At 42.8% G+C, this 23,379-nt stretch overlaps 1 protein-coding gene across 5 annotated transcripts in view; it reads left to right on the top strand.

Annotated features, from left to right (window-relative positions):
• Positions 1-1,562: 1,562 nt before the first annotated feature.
• F13A1 (coagulation factor XIII A chain) overlaps positions 1,563-23,379 on the top strand; it is a 159,154-nt gene continuing 137,337 nt past the window's right edge. Inside the window, exons 1-4 of one of the 5 annotated variants that reach the window (XM_081143694.1) lie at positions 1,563-1,766; positions 2,010-2,070; positions 3,818-4,016; positions 17,633-17,821. In XM_081143694.1, the coding sequence (XP_080999820.1) occupies positions 3,887-4,016; positions 17,633-17,821 (319 nt within the window). In that variant the 5' untranslated portion in view covers positions 1,563-1,766; positions 2,010-2,070; positions 3,818-3,886. Of the gene's footprint in view, positions 1,767-1,838; positions 2,071-2,256; positions 2,320-3,817; positions 4,017-17,632; positions 17,822-23,379 lie in introns of those variants that run through there. The other 4 variants (XM_081143695.1, XM_081143696.1, XM_081143693.1 and 1 more) reach the window with 4 other exon arrangements.

The raw sequence follows: 23,379 nt of genomic DNA on the forward strand, positions 1-23,379 counted from the left end.
TGTGACGAGCATAGAATGGGGTGAACAGATTGCAGGTGGGGATGGGGGAGGGAGACTGTGCCAGAAAGAGTGACAGAATTGGGGCTGGAGAATAAAGCAGGACCTAGACCGTATAGGACCTTGTCAGCTGATGCTTAGGGTGTTTAGTTAAAGCAAAGAGAAATAACGACAGAAAGGTTTTGTTCAAAGTATTTGATTTCAGATTTGAGGTCCACAAAATTCACTCTGACTGCACTGTGGGGAATGGATCGGAAGGGGTAAATGGGTATATTCAACAGATATTTAAGATGTAGAATAGAAAATATTTGCTGAAGGTTTAGATTTGGGGGTTGAGGGGGCGAGAAGGAAGGGTCAACAATGCTACGTGTTTGGCTGGGCAACTGGCTACAGGGTGATGACACTCACTGAGATAGGGAACTCCTGAGATAAACCAGGTTTTCAGGGAAAATTACACATCTCATTTTAGACGTGAAGTGTGTGAGTTATCATTGGGACATGCCAAGTAAAGATGGCTGGTGGGCAGTAGATGGGGGAGTTTGGCATTCTGTAAAAAATCATGGCTAAAGACCTAGATTTAGGAGTTGCCAGGATATAGATAGAAACTGAAGACATGGGAGTTGCTGAGATGATCAGGGAAGCTTGCACAACTCTGAGGACACCCCAAGGATTGCAGTGTCTCAGAGGCCAGGGGAAAAGACCTTCCGGGCTAGAGTTGCAACAGAGGTCAGTGCTATCGAAGGTTAAGTGAGTGAGAATCGGATCCTGTCCTTTGGATTTAGCAGAGGCCATTGGTTAACCTCAACTAGTTTCAGTAGAATGACAGGGGCAGGAGCCAGGTGGCAGAAGTTTGCAATGAAGAGGAAGAGAGAGAGGAGCAATAGCTGGTGGATGTGAAATGAAGAAGGGTTTCAAAAATGTAGAAGAGACTTCACTTGGAGTTGTGTACATGCTGGGGGGAAGCAGCTGTTAAAGGGCAGGAGCTAAAGCTCCAGGAGGGAGGATAGATAGGCAGCCCAGCAAGGCCTGGAGAAGGGGATGTGGGGCACAGGCAAAGGGGACAGGCATATGTGGCCATCGACAAGGTGGGCAGGGATCCTTCCCACATGAGTAACAGGAAGAAAGAGGGAAAAGATGTCCCCAGTTGCAGGTAAGTTCATAGATTTGGCAGCAGAAAATTGAGAGGATGCCTAAGCAATGTCATCTTCCCCCCCCCTCTGTGAAATTAGACTAAGTAACAGGGTCAGAAACTTCGAGGCAGTAAAAAGAGGGTTAGAAATAGCCACTGCTAAAAATAGGAGTATTTATACATGCAAAGACTCAGAAAAAAAATAGGGAAATTTTTTTCCAATTATCTGAAGATAAACCAAAATGGTTTTCCAAAGAAAGTGTTATTTTCTCATTTCTGTGGCACTCTTAAAAGTATTTACTCATGTTCCCTCCGGCTGGGCATGCCCTCCTACAGGAAGTCTGTGGTTAGGTGGTGGCTGTGGCTCCCGTGGATGGTTCAAGAACATAGGCCATGTCCCTCAGCTTTATTTATGCAAGAAGGGCCCGTTCCTCTTGCTTCATGCCTGGTCACAGCTGTCTGTGACCTGTCTGTAGAAGTGCAGACCTTCCCCTCTGCCAAGCTCCACCTACCTGGATGGCAAAATCCAGACCCTCCAGACCTCCCCACCTAAGGGAAGGGGGCAGGGTCTGCTTGGCACTGCAGGGTCATTAGCTGGTCCTCCCAGCCACCAAGTGAAGAGGGGGAGACACAACTGGAGGTGGGGAAGGTGGGGAGAAGCTGGGCTGGGAAACTGGGAGTGAGGGGTTGTGGGTGGGAGGAGGGGGCCTGCCAGAATAACAGCAGGATGGCAGAAGTAAACAGAAAGTCCAGAAGCTGCTCACTTGCTCCAGCTGTCAAGAGGGGGAGGAGAAACCCTGTGGGACGGGGGAGAAGGGAGGGAGCTGTTAGGAAGTTATTTAAGAGCCAACTTTCTTGTCGTTTTTTCCTGCGTCCTTTTGAGGAAGTACCCTAGAGACGCCCAGAGCCAGCCTGTGCTAGGACACCTCAGGAGGGGACCACAGGTAAGCAGCCATCCCTCCTGCCAGCCTAGCTGCACCCCTGCACCCAGGGGCTCGCTGGGGCCCACTGTCCCCGCCCCCCTGAGACTGAACCCCTCAGGTGGCTGCTGGGAGTGCCAGGGGCTAGGGGTCCAATTTCCCCTTTGTTGGCCCCTCGCTCCTCACCCGCCAGCCCCTCTTCTGAGCGGGGCTCCTCTCAGGCACTCCAGGAATCTTTCTTGAGGGCACCGCTTGCTAAGAAGGCCACCAAATGTGAGTGGGAGGATTGGGGTCTTCTTCAGGGGAGCAGACCACGGGAGAAGAGACACAAAAGTTGGGGAGAGGAGGAAGTAGGGCCAGGGAAGAACACCTGCTTTGCTGCATCGCCAGGCGGGAGCCGAACTTGAGCACCTTCCCTTCCCCAGACCTGGGAGAAGGGGGTGCTACTCTCCATCTGCACAGGCTCCCCGGGTCTCTGCTTCACGGTTCTCTCTCTCAGCCAGCTACTGCACAGGTGCCTAGTTCTGTGCCGTGCTCCCCCAAACCCTCCCCTCCCCCCGACCCCACAGCCTATCCTCGCTATTCCCGCCGGGTCTGCTGCTTCCTGCCTCTCTCCAACATTACCCCCTTCCCCTCCCCGCCCTCCCTGCCTCCCTAGCTCACTGGAAGCTTCTGGAAATATGTCTGTAGGTCCATACGGGCACCTGTTCAGACCTTGTACTTCCAAACAGCGCTGTCTCCTCCCAAGACCAAACCCCTTAAGAAGAGATTCTCTTGTTTCCAGCCGCGTTGCCTCTGCTCAGCGTGTTTCTGGAACAGTCTCCTCTAGTTGCCTCTCTAACAGGGGCTCTTCATCTTCGGAGGGTGTGCCTGTTTTTTTGAAAACAGGCAAATCACCAGGGGGCATGATTGTGTAATCCAGGTGATCAAGGGGATGCTTCATCGGGGCCAGGAACAAGGTCTCCCTTCATTTGGTCAGTTGGTCAACAACTACCTTTGGGCACTGAGGTGAGGCGTGTGGCTTGCACGCTGGCGCTTTGCCTGCACAGACTCCAAGGAAGGGGAGGCAGGCCTGGAGCCAGGGCAGAGCCAGCGCCTCCGACCGAGTCAGTTTAGAGAGTGGACTATTGGCAGCTCTGCAGCAGCGCCTCCCTGTCTCCTGCCCAGACTCTCCAGCTCCCCTATCCTGTCCCTGTGGTCCTGGCTCCAAAGCAGGTGCCATCTTCTCACCCCCTACTCAGTTTACTTCCGAATCGTGGTGGGCTGGACCCTACCTGCTGCTCTCCAAGGCAAGAATCCTTCTGTCTTATTTTCTAATGTATCTCAAGTGACCAACCACAGCTGGCACATAGTGGGCCCTTCATTGACATGGGTTAAATTAAGTTGCGAACATGAACACTTGGGAAGACGGTATCTGGACACGGTTGCCTGAGTTTATGCTTCAAAGGAGCTTAGGCCTGTAAGTCCATCCTAAATGGGCTTGTGCGACAATAAACATCTCTCACAAAAGTATTGCTTCAGGGGTAACGAGAAAAACAACCTTGCTCACAAAATCTGCTACATTTTTTATGTCTTCAAATTGGCCCCCTTTCTTCTGCTTCCCATATGTTTTGACAAATCTCCCCAAGATCCTTGGGGAGCTTTACTCGTCGTTAGAATACCCATCACTGGCACTTCTCTGGTTTTATTTATGTGAAACCCAAAATGTGCTGCTCAAGGGCTATCACACCAAGTTATGTCTGCTTCTCCTTTTTTGAATCCTGTGTCACAGGTACCTCGTCGCTTCACATTCCTTTTTCGTGGGCCCCTTTTATCCTCCAAGGAGCTTGAGAAGCTGAGAATGTCGGAGACCCCCAGGACCTCTTTCGGAGGCAGGAGAGCTGTCCCCCCCAACAACTCCAATGCCGAAGAGAACAACCCCCCCACTGTGGAGCTGCAGGGCCTGGTGCCCAGAGGAGTCAACCTGCAAGGTACAGGCCCCCTGGCCCGGGCACAGCCTCCTGGGCCTCCCCCCACAGGCTCAGGCTCAGCACCCTCTGTCTCCACTGGGCTCCCCCAAAACAGTCTCTGGTTTTAAAGTAAGGCCTCCTAAACCCTCTTTTGAGTGGCCAAAGCTCCAAAGACCCGATTCTTGTCCCAATTCTGCCACTTAACAGCTTTGTCATCTCAGGGATGTCACCTTTATGAAACAAGGACGCTGGCTTAGCTGAGGCCTTTTCCAGCCCTGCCGCTCTGTTTTTAAGAATGCTTTCTAGCTGGAAGTTTCCACTCCAAAATATTGTTGCTGTTTTGATTGTCTGGCTTGCACCACCTCGCTCCTCTCTCCTCCCTCCTCCATCCACTGCTGTGAATTTCGGAGCTGGCGAGAGATGCCAGCCTCTGACAGTAATGGAGATGGAAGCCCTCTATTTCTCTCCAGAGCAGCCTGGAGAGCAGGCGAGGTGAGCTGCTTTCCCTGCTCTTGTCTCTGTTGATCCCGAGGGACCTGCCCTGGGAGCAGCAGCCAGCAGCTGACCTCCCCTCAGCCTGTCAGCTGTGACAGGGCCCAGGTGCCAGTGGTGGCTTGGTGACCCAGACACCATTCTCCTGGGCCAGGCAGGGACAGGGACATTCAGACTCATGTCCCTGAATAGCATCTAGCAGGGAGCACTTTTTGTCAGGAGCACATGTGTACCAAGATCCACTCTTGCTCCTGAGGGTGCTCTGTGCTAGGTTTCAAGCGGGGGTGGACTCCTGCTTGCTGAGGTATGCGATCCCCTGCTGGCTGCGGTTAAGCCACCTCATCAGAAAGAGCCCAGTGGCTAAAAGCAAAGGGAAGCACAGCTCTGACTCCACAGTCCAGCAGGTCAGCCCCCGCTGGACACTGTGGACGGCTCTGACTGTGCCACCTTCATGTCCAGGCTCTTTGATATCCTACTGTGAAAACAAGGATATTCAGTACCATCTGTCAGGTACCATTCAAATTTGGAAGAGGGTCTTGCAGAATAGAGGACATCTTCAGCTGAGCAGAAGAAACTTGTAAACTTGTTGTTCTGAGTGATCAACTGTGCATTCATTCTACAAGCAGTTGTTGGACTTGTAAACTTGTCATTCTGAGCTCTCTCTCCCAGGGAGGTGTGGCATCTAAAACCGCCATCAGAGCCACAGAACTGAGTTTAAAAGGACATGCTGACCAGCTCACCTAAACCCCCATGTTATAAGTTAGGAAACTCAGGCCCTCTACTGATGTTCAGCTCCTTCACTGTCCGGTACAGGAGTCTATTATTTTTTAATGCAAATAAGTTGGAAAGGGTGCTGGTGTCAAATTCTCAAGCAGGTTACCTTGGTTGGTTCAGTTTTCTAGCAAAATTCCCCTCTGGCAGAGAAGCCTCTGGACCCCAAGGAAGGGTGCTGGAAGAAGTAACAGAAGAACAAAGGGAGAGGCTGGAGACAGAGCTCTGAGGAGAGCCAAGAGCCTGCACAAAGGCCATGAGGGTGGCTCCCGTTCCACATCTGCCACACGCTTCTGCTTCCCTGGGACTCGGGCAAGTCATACAAGTGCCCCAAGCCCCAGTTTTTCCATCAGCACGTGGAAGCAACTGCACAGCGGTCATGAGGATCATATGGCCAGAGCCTGTGAGAGTCCCTGACCCACAGCACATGACCAATAAATGCTCACTGATTTAGAATGTCAGCTGTCACACTCCCGCACAGTCAGGAGCCCACCCCAGTTTCTAAGGGGACTATATACAGCCTGCTCCCCTGTATATCTCAAATCTGAACAAAATGTTGTCTAGAAGAAATCAAAACTTCCCTGGAACTTGAGCAGGGAGGTCAATTTTAAAATAACCTGGTTTTACTGTTTTTTGTTTATTTATTTTTGGAGGCAGAAGTGGGAATTATTTTGAACTAAATTATTTTGGAAAACCTGTCATTATTTGCTTAGTAGTCATATGTTCACAACCCAAGTGACATTCCGGGATATTTACTACAGACCCTGGCATAGCAGGGTGAGTCTCCAACGACTGCTTGTAGAATGAATGCACAGTTGATCACTTGAGAATTGAATGACTCATCTGCCCTGGAGTCACTATAAGCCTATTATTAATAGCAGCTTCCAGACTTCACAAACATGCACCCATTTACTATTTCTCACACGGATGAGCTAAGTGTTACATGCTATGAGGGTAGGGTCTCTGAACCCACGGAGCATAGTAGTAAGTCCCAGATGAGTAAGACAGAAATAAAATAACAGCCTATAGACCATCTGACCAAGTAGGCCTATCTCCCAGTTATCTTTTGCATTTAAAATTTCTGTTTATTATGCTAAAAGGGTTTTCTGGCACTAAATACATACTGATTTTTCCCCAAATTGTCCCTGCTGAGGCGATCTTGTTTAAATGCCATCTCCTTGCAGTTCACTGAGTGGCCACTAGTGGCCTCCGAGAGGACTTGAAGCTCCCGGATTCCCTGTCTGAGCAGCGCTGGCTCCGGGAACACAAAGCCATAAGTCAAATTCTCTCTCCTCATTTATTTCAATGGAAGATTTTTTCTAAAGTGTCCCTTGAGCAAGATGCTCTTGTAAAACTGACTGAGAAAGGCAGAGAAGCAAGAGGAGAAAAGTGTGTGTGGGAGGGGAAAGCTATGGCAGATTTTTCATTCTGAATAATCCTATGGCAGTCAATGTATACAATATATATTGAGTGGGTATAATACCTTTAATTCACAGCTTTCATAATTATTTGAGTAAGAATTATTTTAGCCTATAAGTCAGAATGTATAAACTTAAGTAAAGTTCTTCCCATACAGTAGGACAATATTTAAGAAAAATTGAAATATTTGGTGACAGTGGAACCCTGGAGACTGGGTCAGCCAGTGAGCAGCGGTGTTTGATGTCCTTTGTGTTTTTAAGGATCTTTAATGCTCCTCTTTGAACTCAGTTGTAGCAAGAAAAGTACATGAAAATCTTAGATTGTTTGAATTTGCATCTATTCCTAATAGACGGTTGGTGTTTTGAAAAATCTCTCTATAGCCTTCTTGCCTCAAGGGTTATTTTAACAGAAGCTGTGATGTTCTAGAGCATAACCTTATATTCTTGTGCTGGTTTGACTCTGCCTTATTAACAAGAGGCCATCATTTGCAGCAGTAAATGTAACTGTTACTTGACAGGTCTAATGCACTGAATTCAAACTGGGAAGCAAGCCTGGATCTATTTTTTTTTTAAATCAATTGCAGACAGAATCTAGTATTTATTTGGTTAAAGAGCTCTTGTGTCTTTCTGAGCATTTCCTCCCTTCAACTATTCCATGTCTGAGCTAAACCAACTAGTTAACTGGTTAGCTATCAACCTGCCTTTGTGCAGAGCAAACCTCTCTGTGTTCAAGGTTATTGAAAGAAAAAGAAAGTCATTCAAGGTGTGAGTAAGAAACGAGGTTGCGTAGAACCAGCTCATTCTGTCATTTGGTTTGAGGAAAAGCGCTCAGTGATGACCACCTGTGTGTCGGGCCCTGTGCCACACTCTCTCTGGGGACACAAAGGTGAGTAAGGCAGTCCCTGTCCTCAAGGAACTCTCCATCTAATCACACAAGTTAAAAGAATGTCGAGCAGTGTCAGTGGAGCTGAAAAGCGGGTGAGGAAGATGAAGAGGGTTATTCCAGGCAGACGAGCGTGTGGAATGGCATTATAGCAGAGGGAACAGTATGTGTCAGGCAGCGAGGACCGGACAGGAAAGATGAGCCTGGGACCAGCAGGCAGGGATCACACCGCGACTGGCCTTGGAGACCTTACTTTTCCTCCTGCTTGCGAAGGATTCTAAAGAGCAGAATGACATAATCAGAATTATGTTTTATAAGGGGAAATCTTGCGGTGAGGGGGAGATGGAGAGGAGATGCATTTAGAGGCTGTTGAGATTCTTTGGGATAGAAGGACATTGGCCAGCGGGTTGTGGCCCCTGGAGAAGATGTTAGCCTCATTTCTCTTACCCTAGCTTCCTCTAAGCAGCTGCGCGTTTCTTATACATTCTACATACAGGACATTTTTCATTGCAACAGTTAAAAAGCAATAAGCTGTTTAAGAAAATGTTTTTAATCATTCTAGTTAATAATACTTTAAAATTATGGCTATCTAAAAGAAATATGAAAAAAAGCCTTTATCCTATAGTTTTCACAATAAACAGACCTACTTCTTCATGGGCAGTATATATACCTATCATTTGGTAATAATATTAAAAAGATTGCATGGAGAGTTTAATTCACTATGGGATGCCTAGGATATGGACCTAAACATTTAACTTATTTCAAAATTCCATCTGTGACAGGTATAATCATTCTCTGAAGAATATTTGTATAACCAAAGGAGAATATAATCCACTTTTTACATATTAGGGGAAGGGTAGGACAGGGAGGCAGCTGGCTCATGAGGAGAGACTTTTTTTAACAGTCCATTTTCTTATGTGTTTAGAATTAGGCTAAATTGTGGAAGGTAGACTTTTTTAAAGCTGTCACTTTGAAAGAGTGAGCTGCCAAGTTTCCAGCTACAAAATTTCTCTAAAAAACAAAAAAGTGACTTAGCAATGAGTTGCCCCATTTTGCCAGGGACTGGGCTTGGATGGGAAAAGCAAATTAATTTCCTGTTTGTGGCAAATGGAGCTTGGGCGATGAGAAGGCCCTTTCGATCTAAACTATGTTTTGTTGAGCAATAAACAAAGCAAAAAAAAAATCAATATGCCAGTTTAACAAATATATAGAGAGAGCCTACTCCATGGGAAGGCGCACAATACTAAGAAAAATGAACGATAGAAAAAACTATGATATTTGCAAATCTATGCTTGACGTGATCCCTGGGTGACTCTCCATGAGCAGTGAAAGAAATGTTGTTTATCAGTGGTGTTGGGGACTTCAGCTCACCCCCCAATACTGGGCACACCCTAGTAAATCTATAGCCCTATTAGGGGATGGCGCTGGAGAGAAGGCATCGTGAATAAACTGCGTCACGAATTTGACTACAGTCTAGAACATTGTTTCTTTAAACTCTTGACTTCTTGGTGTAGCTCTTAATCTTTCATATTCTAGTCATTTACTTCTTAAATAAAATGTTTTTATTACCTTCAATTATCTTAATATGAACTTTAAAGAGACTCTGTAGAGGAATTTTACTATCATTGCCTTAGTTTCTCCTATTTAGAGCACCACTGTGGTTCCCTATGATTTTTTTCCTTCCCTCCTGAAGGCACTGACTTAGGGATAGTACAATAGAGAATTAAAAAGATCACTTAGAAAAATAACACTTTAGAAATGACATGTTTTGAATTAAATGTTGTCCATCACATAACCATATAGTCTACCCTGTTTTAAAACAAACGTGTTATATATTAATATCTATTTATTATCTATGTTTGTCTTCCCTAGTAAAAACTGTAAACCCCTGAGGTTTATTTGGGGGCGGGGCCGATGTGCTTTTACACCCGGGAGTCGTGCACACTCTTGCCTACCATGTGTTAGAAGCCGTCTAAGTGGGCTACGGAGACCTGGTGCCTTTACTCCGATTTGAAACCAAATTGCGGGTCCGAAGGCCTGAAGTTAAAAAATCCCTCATCACCGTCTTCAACAGCATCTGCACACAGTCGGGAAACTAGCATATTTTGAGAATGACATTGTCTGATAAATGACATTGAAAAACTCCTATGGCAAATCCTATGGTAAATAGAATAATCTGTTTTAAAATGAACAACCAAGTCCAAGCTCAACTTTGCAGATATTAAAGTTGTTTAAAGTGCAAAGTGGCATGTGGCTAAGGCAGTTTGCACACGGTCCCGGGCACAGTGACAAGATGATTAAGATGTGGCCTGGTCCTCAAGGGACTTACAAATCTATAGATTAAATCACCTATATTAAGATAATGCCAAGTGTTTAATGATAATAGACTTTTTTAAAAAGAAAAACATATTCTGGGAACAGAAAGGAGAAAATGATTCCACGCACCAATAGAAACTTAGGAAAAGAAAAGGAAGTCTGTCTCCTCAGAAATCAGTGTTTTCTCATTTAGTCCCCATAATACCACCATTTTTCAGATGAGGAAACTGAGGCACAGGAAGTTTATGTAACTTGTCCAAAATCACAAAGATAGTAAATGCCAGGATTGGAATTTGAGTCGACGCAGTCTGGCTCCATAATCCACGCTCTTACCCACTATGCTATTCTATCTCTCCTAATATTAACAATAATTATATAATAAAAATTGTTGAGAATTTGTTGCCAGACACTGTGCTAAAGCACTTCACATACATTTTTTCACTTGATAACTTTTTTATCGTTGACAGTATTACATTGTCCCCCATTTCTCCCTCCCTTGTCCCCCCACCCACCAACCCTATGAGATATTTTGTTGCCTTTTTAAAAATAAGAAAACTAAGCTCAAGAAGATTAAATAACTTTTTTGAGGTTGCACAATTAGTAAATAGTGAAGCATTTCCCACAACATATTCTGCAAAATACTCCACAAAAAATAGTTTCCACAGTCATTTAAATTTGGAAAACATTGTACTTGTAGGAGATTTGCAATGCATATCAGCATGTTAAAGCCTCCCATAAATCCCACAAGAGTCCAGCATTTCCCAAACTGGCTTAACCGTGGAACCCTTAATTACCCCAATAGCCATCAATATCCCATAGAACCAGCACTGCGCGACACTAGCCCGGGGACGGCAGAGTCACTAGGCATTAAGCGGGTTCGCTGGGCTGGGGTATAGAGCTGGAAAGCCAGTTTTTGTCTGCAGTGAGAACTAGAACCACTGAGAGCTAGATACCAGAAATATACTCAAATTTCTCTCTCTGGCTTTATTTTTCCCCGTAGGCAGAACTGCTCCAGAAGCCAAGGCATTGAGCTAACTACTCATTCTCAGGGGCTTATGGCCATGGGGTGGGAGTCAGAGAAAGTGAGGCAAAGCCTGCAGTGCTGCAGGGCGGGCGGGCAGACGACACTTCCCACCCCTCACTGGAACCCTGCACCTGCCTCCTGCGGCCTCTCTGCCTCCAGCACTGCCACCACCCCACCCGTTTCCAGACACTCACCTGAAGGAGTTTAAATTTGTGTGTGTGTGTGTGTGTGTGTGTGTGTGTGTGATCATGTCAGTTTGCAGTTTCAGATTCTTCACTGGATCCCCAGTGCAACTGAAGTCCTCACTCCCTAACATAGCCAACGAGGCTGCAAGAGCGGCTCCTGTCTCCTCTGCCATTGTGACCCCACTGCTACTTCAGACAACCAGTTGTCTTTCCATTTTTTAAGTAAACCACGTGTTCTCTCGCTCCAGCCTTCCTTCATTTTCCTCTCTCCCTGAAAATTCTTCCCCATCTCTTTCTACCTGCATAACTTGATCACCTTTCTGACCACTGCTTATACCTCACTTCTTCCAGAAGCTTCCTGAATCCCCTCTAGCCCGGGCTAACAGCTCTCCTATACTTCCCAGAAACCCTCCCTCACCCAATAGCCTATCTTTCCTTTATCAGGGTATTTATGACACTACATCATAACTATCTGCCCAGTTTTTCAGTGTCTATCACTGTGCATTTACCTAGTTTGTATTAGGGCGTGACCTAATCAGCATTTATATTCATATCTTGAATGTCAATATAAAATAGCACACTTATAAAATTCCTGGAGGAACAGGAAGTTAGGAAGGACATTAAATACATTGACTATATACTTAGGGTCTCCAATTATCTTAGGAACTTGGAGCAATTAACCAAGTTTAATATGAGGGGGTTTGATATTAGTTTATGTAAGGCCTTAAAACTAAGCTAAAAAAGAGAAAACAATTGCATAAATAAATATGGCTGAATTTTTAATCCAATACTGGTAAAAATGACATCAGAATGTATTTCTGAGACTTTTGCTTTACCAGATGCCTAATGTAAATCAACAATAGAATAAGAGTATTCAAAACACTAATATTAGCTTGGCCTGAACTAATAGAAATATACTATTCCTTTTGACAGATGTAGTGGTCTCTTTGTTTTTTATTTAAATAACAAGAGCCAGAGTAATGTATTATTTTTTTTTAAATTTAATTTTTCCCATCAGCAGTTATCCCCCCATACCCTCTTCCACCTTTCCCCTCCACCCCCACAATCACCACACTTGTCCGTGTCCATGAGTGAAATAAGCCAGGCAGAGAAAGACAAGTACCACAGGATTTCCCCTAAGTGTGGGATCTAATGAACAAACTGAGCTAACAAGCAAAATAGAGACTTACTCAGACAGCAGGCTGGAGCCCTGGGGGTGGAGAGGAGACAGGGGGTGCGGAGGGACTGAGCAGCAAAGGAAAAAAGATACAGGAGTGTATTTAATTCTAGGGAAAATACTATGAGATACATTTACCAAGTGGAATATATATTCCAGAACTGAGGAATGAGTAAAAGATATGGAAATAATTTCTTAAAAGAATAAAGACACAGGAATGTTTACCCTGAGTCCCGAGGAAATGTATAAAATGCCTTCTATATTTAGCCAGAAGCCAGAGCCAGGAGCCAAGCTTCGGAAAGACACAGGGAAGCAAATGTCAGTTCATCTTAAGAGGGTTTTTCAAATAATGACGTTTGTTTAAAAACGAACTGCTTGCTTTGTGAGACACCGGGCTTCCAATTCCGATGGAGGCTAGAAGCCTAATCGTTAGGGCTTTCGTGATGTTTCATGTAGTATATAGCAGGCCTGCCAGATGGTCTCCAATGTATGTTTGCTCTCTGAGATTCTGTGGGGCTGAAATATCCGTATATTCTTCCTGCTGTTGCTGAAGATTAAAGAGCTGATTAAACTCATTTCTGAGGAATTGGGATTTTAGGCTTTTTGGGGAAAAAAATCACTAAAAGGCCTGGTTCTTAGAAAGAGGGACAGACGAGTTGATTACTAAGGTCCTTTTAAACCGGGACATTTATGATCCTCCAGCTCTTTCTTTCCTTTGTTTTAATCAAAATACAGTTGGCATACAATATTAAATTAGTTTCAACATAGTGATTTGACATTTGCATATCTGACAAAGTGATCATCGCGATATGTCTAGTAACCATCTGTCAAAAGTCATTATGATATTAATGACTATATTTCCTACGCTGTACATCATGTCCCCGGGACTTATTTAGTTTATATCTGGAGCTCTGTGCCTCTTAATGCCCTTCACCTTTGCCCCCACACCCTCACTTCCCTCCCCACTGGCAACCGTCAGTTCGCCTTTGTGTCTCTGAGTCTGTTTCTTTTTGTTTTATTTGTTTATTTGTTTTGTTTTTTTAATTTCACATATAAGTGAAACCTTACAGTATTTGTCTTTCTCTGTCTGACTTATACCATGCCAGCATAATACCTTCTAGGTCTGTCATGTCACAAATGGCAGTATTTTATAAGTGATTGTTCCACTACCTTCATACTCTGTTTTCCTTTACTAGTGAGATTTCTTTTCTTTCATATATTTTCTTTTACTTTTGGTCTTTCTTTTCCACTTAGAGAAGTCCCTTTAACATTTCTTGTAATGCGGTTTAGTGGTGATGAACTCCTTTAACTTTTGCTTGTCTAAGAAACTCTCCTTCAACTCTGAATAATAACTTTCCTGGATAGAGTATTCTTGGTTGTAGGTTTTTCCCCTTTAATTACTTTGAATATATCGCCACTTCCTTCTGTCCTGCAAATTTTCTGCTGATATATCAACTAATAGTTTCACAGGGATGCCCTTGTACTTAACTAGTTGTTTTACTCTTGCTGCTTCTAAGATTCTCTCATTATCTCTAACTTTTGACATTTTTAATTATTATGTGTCTGATGTGGATCTCTTTGGGTTTATCTTGTTTAGGACTCTATGATTCCTGGATTTGGATATCTGTTTCCTTCACCAAGTTAGGGAAGTTTTCAGCCACTATTTCTTCAAATAGACTTTCTGTCCTTTTCACTCTCTCTTTTTCTCTGGGATTCCTATAATGTGAATGTTAGTATGGTTAATGCTGTCCCAGAGATCCCTTAAACTATTCTCATTTTTTAATTTATTTTTTGCTGTTCTGAGTGAGTGATTACCACTACCACGTCTTCCAGATTGCTACTTGTTCTTTTACATCATCTAATTGATGTTGATTCTCTCTAGTGTATTTTTTTATTTCATTTATTATATTCCTCAATTCTAATTATATTTTCTATCTTCTCATTGGCATTCTTACTGTATTCATTCATTCTTCTTCTGAATTTGGTGAGTATTTTATGACTATTATTTTGAACCCTTTATTTGGTACACTGCTTATCTTCATGTTGTTTAGTTCCTTTTCTGGGGTTTTGTCATGTTCTTTTGCAGCATATTTCTCTGTCTCCTCATTTTGCTTAACTCTCTTTGTTGTTTCTATGTATTTGACTGGTATGTCAGCTATGTCTTCTGGTATTGAAAGAGTGGGCTTAGGTAAAAGGTATCTTATGGGGCCCAGTTGTGCAATCATTTCTGTTCACCAGAGCCAGATGCTCCAAGGTTGTTCCCTGTATGCCCTTGTTTTGATTGGGTTGCAGATGCTGAAGACATGTTGGTAAGCAGGACAGGCCTCCAAGCTGAATGCTGTGAAACTCTGTCACAATTGTTTCTGATACATTGGTGGACAGGGCTGGTCTCTGGCCCGGTTGTCAGCAAAGCCTGGGCATGACTATTATGGGTGCACTGAAGGGCAGGTGGCTAGCTGTGAGGCCAGGCTGAAATTTCTGTGGGTGTGCTGGTGTGCAGGTAAACCCCTAACATGGTTAGCTACAAGGCTCAACCTCAACTATTGTGGACATGCTAATGGGTGGGGGCTAGTCCTGTGGAATCAGAGTCTCTTTGTAGGGACACTTGTCCTAGACAAAGCTGTCCATTGGGTGTGGAGGGATGGAGTTGGGCTGCTTTGGAGGGGTTCCAGTGCCAGAAAAGGCTGCCAAACAGGTATAGCAGGGTGGGAGCTACTCTGGAGTGATGCTGGGTGGAGTAGGAAGATTGGGTGGGGTAGGATCTCAGGGGAACACTGGGGCTGGGTGAACCATATTAGAAAAGTTAATGTAAAGTGTTAGAAATGTTGCCTGCCACTCTAGGCCAGCTAGGAGTATAAAAAATAAATAGTGTTTGCCAGTGCTTTTGTCCTCAGAGAAAGCTTGAACAGATTCTTGCCCCTCCAGCACTTGCCCTAAAATTAGCCAATGTATCTCCTTCATGTTTGACCCAGGAGTTTTTCAAACTGCTGCATCAATGCTGGAATTCCAAGTGAGTGAGTGTGTATATGAGCCTTTTAAGAGCAGAGTCCTGGTTCCCTAAAGCCCTTCAGCTCTCCTGGACATAAGCCCCACTGGTTTTCATAGCCAGATGTTATGGGGACTTCTCTTTCTGGTTTAGGTTCCCCCAGGTTGAGAAGCTCAATGTGAAGCTCAGATCCATCACTTAGGGGGAACCTCCATGTTGGTGAAATCCCTCCAACTTGTGGGAAACCATACTGGGGGTGTGGGTCATGACTAGACCCTCCTATCCATTTCCATGTGACTTTTTCTCTAAATCCTTAGTTGTAGAAAATCTATTCTGCTAGTCTTTAGGTCATTCTCAAATATACAGGGTGTCCCAATAAATGTATGAACACTTTAACAGCTGATAGCTTAATTTTGAAAATGAAATGTGTTTTAATAAACACTGCCCTTATAATTACTTAAAGTGTATGTATACATTTTTGGGGGGAACACCCTATATTTGTTCTACATATAGCTGTAGTTTTGGTGTGTCCATGGGAGTAGATGAGCTCAAGATTTTCCTACCCCATGATCTTGACTCCCTCTTTTTCAGCTTTTTCTGAAGCTGGTTTAACACTGGGGATTGTGACTTTAATAAGTCCAGAGAACTTAGGGGAAAGGCAGCTTGTAGGAGAGAGGTGTAGCGAATTAAACATCTTTAGCCCATGACGAAATGGAAGGAAAGTGTCCTTCAGGGACCATGTACTATGGCAGGGTTCTGAGATGAGGTAAAAATAAAACTTCATGTTGCACTTTCTGTTTGCTGTAATGTTGCAGTCAGAATAGCCCTCTGAATACCACACCATGTGAAATATAAACTGGCTCCATCGGAGCTCACGTTCAGTGAGCCACAAGTAAGCCTATGGCCCCACTATGTGCCAGGCATAGAGCCAGACACATCGCATTATTGTACCATTGAATCTTCACAGAAATTCTCAAGGTATTTGCATCCCCATTTTAAAGCTGAGAAAAATTCAGCTTCTGAGAGACAACGTTCCTTAACTAAGTAAGTATGACACCTGGGGGGGATGGGACACCTGTAATACTTTCAACAAAAAGATAACTTTTTTTAAAAAATTACCTGAATTTTGAATTAAGAGTGTTTCAGAAACTCCTCGATTTTAGAACCTAAGAGTATGTTAATGAGCCCAACTTCTTGGTTTTCTCAGTGAGAAAAAAAAAAAATGAGGTTGGAGAAAAGCAGGCGCCCTACACAGGTTCCTGTGTAGAAACAAAGGAAGTCATTGGAGTCTTGCAGAGTGATGCCCCAGCACCAGCTCAGCAGCTGTGAGTTCCATGCACACTGTGTTCCCAGCTGTGAGGGCGAACCATGCAGCAGGCAGGGTCAGGGAAAGGAAAGGAAGGCAAGAGGCCAGTGAGTTCCCCACCCACCCTTCTCTCCCCAGGGCCCCATTAGCACTGCAAATGCACAGACAAAAACCTGCCTCTAGACTGGATTTTCTAAGCTGCCATGTAGATGGGTAGTCAGGGTTAGCTTCACATTCAGTGATCATATGCAGAGGGAAGAGGGAAAAGGCAGGAGGATATCCAATTTTTATCCAGTGCTATCATGTCTCAAATAAATGTATTACTGACAGTTACACTCTCAACATTAAGAAATCTGTAGATTTTGGCGTCAGACCAGGGTTTGCTTCCAGATTGGTTGATTAGTAGCTACGGAAATGCTGAGCCTTGTTTCTGCACGTGCAAAGTGGAAGCAATTAGAAGTGAAAGCGTTTCTCACAGAAATGTTAGTATCTTTTCTCCACACCTGTTCCCTCTCTTTCCTGCCTTGGAGGGACAAGATCTACTTTTAGAATTACAAAAGGAAGAGCACTTGACCTTCTTGAATTAAGAGAAGAATTCTGGGTCCATGGTCAACTTTGTCCTTAGAACATCTTGCAGGCTTTGTCAGATTTGCTCCCTCCTCTTTTAATGATAAGATCATTGCAATGGCTACTCCTTGCTCATCTCTAGTTAGTGCCACAGTGTGGTGGTGACTACCAGGAGAAGGACCTGACGTAAACAAAGCCAGGAAATGGAAAGACTTCCACTTCAGTCCTAGTCTCTCTGTACCTAGACCTGTAAAACAGGCATGATCAACACTGCTCCATCTCAAAGTCAATGCCCCGAGGTCTGGAATGAGATCAGAGTGGGAAAAGGCTCTTTAAAAATCCTCTTGGAAAGTAAAAATGTCACAAGACAATGACTCTCAAACCTACCAGCCCTCTGCATGGAGTTTTATCCGGTAGACCTTCCTGCCTCAGGAAAAATGATCTTGTTTTTTGACTTTCCATCTAAACAAAGTTACTGAGTGGTTTCCCTCGATCGTTTTCTTTGTGCTCAGATTACCTTCATGTCTCGGGTGTTCACCTCTTCAAGGAGAAATGGGACAGCAACAAAGTGGATCACCACACCCACCAGTATGATAACAGCAAGCTAATTGTGCGCAGGGGACAGTCTTTCTACATCCAGATCGACTTCAATCGTCCATACAACCCGAGGAAAGATTTCTTCAGGGTGGAATATGTCATTGGTGAGTGCCATGTGCAAGCCCTAGTCATGGTAGTCCATTGATGTCATCAGGTCCTGTGAGTCATGACATTATAAGTCACCAAATAGAGGGTGGGTACAGGTTCAGTTGCATTATTTCCTAGAATCATACTTTAACAGCTGGCTGAAGTTGAATTACATTTAACCCCTGATGACCCTCTGCTTGGATGGGTCTGTATAATGTCAAACATCAATAGTTTGGGCTTGCCCAGGAAAAACTATGGTATAAGTAAAGGTAAGTACAATTGGCATAAATGTTAGTTATTTTTTCTGAATGGTTTTGGCATCCTATACCTGTGACTTTTACTTTATTCCTCTGCCCTTAGGATTTAATTGGTCTCATGTGCTGAAAATATTTGCAAATCTTAGTACATAATCTCCATTTAAGCATTTCCCAAAAGTTTCTTCTGCTTAACATAGTACCATGAAATGGCCCATGAAGAATGGATGGTCAAATAAAGTTCACTAAGCACTTTGTACCCTAATCTCCTCTTGTAAGTTGACAATGCACATTAGCTGTAATGGTTCTGGGAAGTACCATTTAACTTTGTTTGGTCCCATGTTTCTCTAATTAATGTGATTATGAAACCCTTTATTAAATTATAGCTATTAACCTTTGATGCATTTGATAAATATTTATCTAGGAATTTAAAAGAGTAGCAAGTAAACACATGCACAAAAAAGCAAGGATGGCTCAATATCAGAAAATCTGTCTATATAATCCTATACATAAATAAATTAAAAGAAAAAGCAGGCAATCAAATCAATGGTCACTAAAAAAAAAATAATTAAATTCAACAGTTGATTTTAGAAAATCTTTAAATAAAACAAAATAGAGGAAATTTCCTCAATTATACTAAAGATTATTTACCTCAAACCAATAACTTTTGGTATCCTAAGTGGCAAAAAGTTAATAATTTTAATAATGTTCATAAATTAAAGATGCCTGCTATCACCGTTTCTTTTTTTTTAAAGCATTGCTCTAAAGGTTTTAGCAAATGAACAATACATAAGAAGTGTCTACTATAACCACTGGAGAATAAGAGACAGAAATTATACTTTATTAATGCAGTGATTGTGCATATAGAAAAACCAACAGATTAAAGGGAAAAAGCACAGAATTAATAAAACTTTTTTAGATGGCTAGGTAGAAGTAAATTGCTTTTCTCTACCACTAAAGACATAGGAAAAAAAAGTTATGAAATGTAGAGAGGAATTTTATAAAACACAATCTATGTAAAGAAGTTATAAAATCTTAATAAAAGACAGAAACCAATAAAAAGGTAAATATGTTCTTGGATTTGAAGTCTCAACATATTTTTTAAAATGGCCTCCCAAGACTAAAATGTAAATTTAATTCATTTCCAATTAGAATCCCAATGGAAGATTTGTTTTTGTTTTGTTTTTTTGACTGGTAATATAAGAATTGCTTTGAGAGAATAATTACCTGTCAATAACCAAGAAGATTACACAAAGAAATAATAAGTAAAAAATATTTTCTATCAGAAGCATCTGTAAGGGTATACAATAAAAATTATTTAGTAGAGCAGAGAATCCAGAAATGGACTTCAGTATAGAAGATTGCTTAAAGCAGTTGTTTAATGGAGTAAGAAAAATATGTGGATTTTTTATCTGTTTGTTGTTATTTTAAAAAATTAAATGATATGGAAATAACTAGCATTTTGTATTTTGATATTTTAATATACATATAAATATATATTATATATATGTAACATATAATATATATGTATGTATATTTGTTATAGACATACCCTAATAGCACAAATGACCATATGTATGAACAAATGACCAAAATATAAATATATAACTAAAAATACTATAAATAAAGTCAATGGACAAAATAGGTACTGAAAAAATTCAAAATATACATAGAAATAAAAGGTTAACATAGAAAGCAAAAGAACTTTTACGAATTGGTAATATAAAGACAAGCAATAGAAAAGTATGTAAAGTATATGAAGAGACATTTCACAAAAGAAAAAATCCAAATGGCCTATAATCATATTAAAATGTGCTCAGATTCACTAGTACAGTTGGAAAGCAGATCAAAGTATTATCTACCAGACTCACAAAAATTTAGAAAAGACTATACTATCTGTAATATCTGCTGGCATGTATGTAGAGAAAAGCATATATTACGGATATAAATGTATAATTTTATAACCTTTTTAGAAAGCAATTTGCCATATCTATTAATATTAAAAAGGCCCAGCAATTCCAGTCTGAGGAACTAATATCAAACATATTGAAAATACAGTTTATAAAGGTGGGCATTATTTACTGCAGCATTGTTCATAGTGACAAAAGAAAAAACCAACCTAAAGACAAATGTTTCTCAATGGTTAAATGATTAAAAATATTGTGATATATTCAAGTAATGGATTGTCACTTTTAAAAAAGAATAAATGAGATCTATGCCCGAGGCCTTCCAGAGAGGCAGGGAGTGAGAAAACAAAGCGTGGGAGAGTGAGCGTGAGGTCCCCCGGTGCGGGTGACTGTGCGTGTGCCCAGATCTGGACAGCACCGAGCGCAGGAAAGAACAGGCAACTCGCACGTGTTGGCCTGAGCGCCCTGGTGGGACTGCAGCCAAAGCGGGGGGAGCAAAAGGAAGGGGAACCAGGCGAGAGAGGGGTAAAAAGAAAGAAAGACAGGACTATTTGGAGGCATCTATGGAAAATTATTGATCTCTGTGGGAGTTTATGTAAAGGGATTTAAAATAATTCAAAGAAAACGAAAAATCCTTTCCTAGAAAAAATTGTGACCCTCACTACTTGAGTAATAAGGTTTGTGCTTGTTTGCATTTACCATGCAAATGTGTATATTAATGTGGGAAAATAGGTTGAAGCCAGAGTAGAAGGGGGAGGGGAGGAAAGAGAATCCTGGGTCCGAATAAACAGAGTCCGTGTGATGCCTGGGTCCTGGGCATTTGTGTGTCGTCCCAGGTGTGCAGGAAGAGGGGGAAACTAAATTACCGCTCGTGTTAGGGAAAATGAAATAACCACAATGCAATCACACTGAGGGAGCAGACCATTACTGTTAATATTTTTTAATAATGGGCACTTTAGTTGAGAAAGGAGTTCACAGCAAGTATTTCTAACAATATTTTAAAACCTGATGAAAGTTTATTTTTATTTCTTTCCCCAAATTTATTTATCTGCTCTTTTGTGTGTTTGTGCACGAGCTTGTTTGGACGAAATTTGATTAAAATGCCCTTGACACATTTATAATGGAGCGATCGCTTCACAAATGTCAAGAAATATCCGTTTGAAACTCTGTCCACAGTTTTGCTCCGACTTTCAGTGATTTTTTTTCTCTGCTTTTAGCCAAATGATTAGGGCAGTGAGAACAGGGCCGGGAGCTTTGCCCCTGAGTTGGACTTGTCTGAGTCTGAGGCCTGTCTCACTGACCACTTGGAAAATGAGTATAATAGCGGAGGTCCTGGAGTGAAGGGCAAGGTGAGTGCCTTAGGTGTGTGCAGAAAGCCCCTTGGGGGTGCTCTGGGGATGGGCCTCTGTGAGGGAGTCAGTGTTGGCCCCAGGGATGGGGGGCCGGGCCTGGGCTGGATCTGCAGGATTGTCCAGTCTTGCGGCGAGGGTGTGGGCCCTTTATACGGTAGCAAGGAGCAGGCTTTGGCTCCAAGCTCCCCCTGACAATGACTGTAGCTGGCTCTCCCTGGCTGAGGGCAAACCCCTGAAAGCAGCTCACTGCGACCTGGGACACCAGCACTCCCGGCATCAGGGCCATGGGTGCCTCCCTCCTAAAGCCGCAGGGCAGGGCCCTGCACACAGCACCCACGGTGAGCACCCGAAGCCCTCTTTTCTACAACCTCTATCACTTTTGTTCCTTTAGTAAAAAGGTGGGGGAACGGGAGCACAGCAAATTTGACTTTGAGATAAAAATTTATATATTTTAAAAACCAACATGTATTTTAAACCCTTCTTAGATACCATAAAGTGTACTTTCAGAGTTAAGCTGTATTCCAATATGTATGTCCTGTTACGGGACGGCTGCAGTGTCGCTTAACGTCGTCAATAGGTTCTTGGAAATTGCCACTTTAAGCAAAATGACAGAGATGAAACCCATTTTATCACAGGCTGATGGATATAAACAAGAGTTAAGCTCCTAAGGCATGTTTCTAGTCACACAAAAAATCACCAAACTTCTAAATAAAGACCCAAAGCACTTCCAATATTAAACATTGAAATAAGTGTTAACTATATATACATACATCTAAGAAAAATGAGTAAAACCAGTAAGATCGTTATTTTCCAATCCCCTGATTCCAGTTCAGGGTGACCGGTGTCCAGAGCCTCTCCTGGCGGCTCAGCGCACAAGGTAGGGCTCAGCCTGGGCAGGCTCGGCAGGCCCGTGCTCACAGACACACACACACACACACACACACACACACACACACACACACACACTCAGACTGGGGCAACATGGACGCCCATTCACCTCGTGCAGTCTCTGGGATGTGGGAGGAAATCGGATCAGAGTCCCTGTAGAAAACCCACGCAGACGAGGGGGGATGTGTACTGTCCACAGGCAGTGACCCCAGCTGGGGATCGGTTTTTTCCTTCTTAACGTTGTAACAAAAGGTCATGATCTGAGGACCTGCTGTATATTTGAGGACTTTCCATTTCCAAATTTATTATAGAAACAAGAAAAGGAAAATGACAAAAGTCCACATTCTATGCTTTAGGGTCTGAGAAATCAAGCACATTTCTCAAGGCCTTAGAGGAGCAGGGTTTACCCCAATCAGCTTCTTTCCTGCATCTCACCCATGCGGGGAGCCTCACAGCCCAGGCCTCACGCTTCAGTAGGGCTAAGACCGAAGAAAGGAGCAGTGTTGGACGCTCACCAGGGCTCGGAAGTAATTCTCTTAAAATACAGTGCTTATTTCAGTAGGGTTGAATAAAGCCTTGGGAATTCGATTTTAAAAGTAACTGAGAATCAGACGCCAGTGTCGAATCTGAACTGAAAAGGAAATTAAGAGTAAAAGTTAGTGTATGCAGGTGTACCTCAATTTCAGGATACCTCGAGTGTGAAAACAGTGACTTAAAAAACAGAAAAGAAGATACTTTGCAAAAAATAAAAGATATAAAAGAATCTCTTCAAATATGTCTATTAGAGTTTATAAACGAGATTAGACTTATCAACAAATAATGTACGCACTACTTTTAAAGAATATAACTATGCCACAAAGCAACTCATTATTAAAAATACAGAAAAAGTAACTTCACACTTAATTGTTTTCACTCGCATTTAGTTTTTTGTTACCGTTTTTTCTCTTTCCTGTGACTTTGTGTAAGATGAGCTGGCGTGTGTTAGTCCACTGCGGTTTCTTTTTGCTGCTGTTCTCAAGACTTAGGTTATGAGATTTATTTATAAGTGACTCTGCTTTCCAATCAAGTTTCTTTCTCTCTTTTAAAATATTTAATTGCCTCCCTCAGATGGCCCCAGATAAAGCCACTGTGTGCAGGGTTCTCTGATGGGGGAAGGTGGGCAGGGAGCACGTGA

This window comes from Miniopterus schreibersii, assembly GCF_964146895.1.
Source record: "Miniopterus schreibersii genome assembly, chromosome: 8".
NCBI lineage: Eukaryota > Metazoa > Chordata > Mammalia > Chiroptera > Miniopteridae > Miniopterus > Miniopterus schreibersii.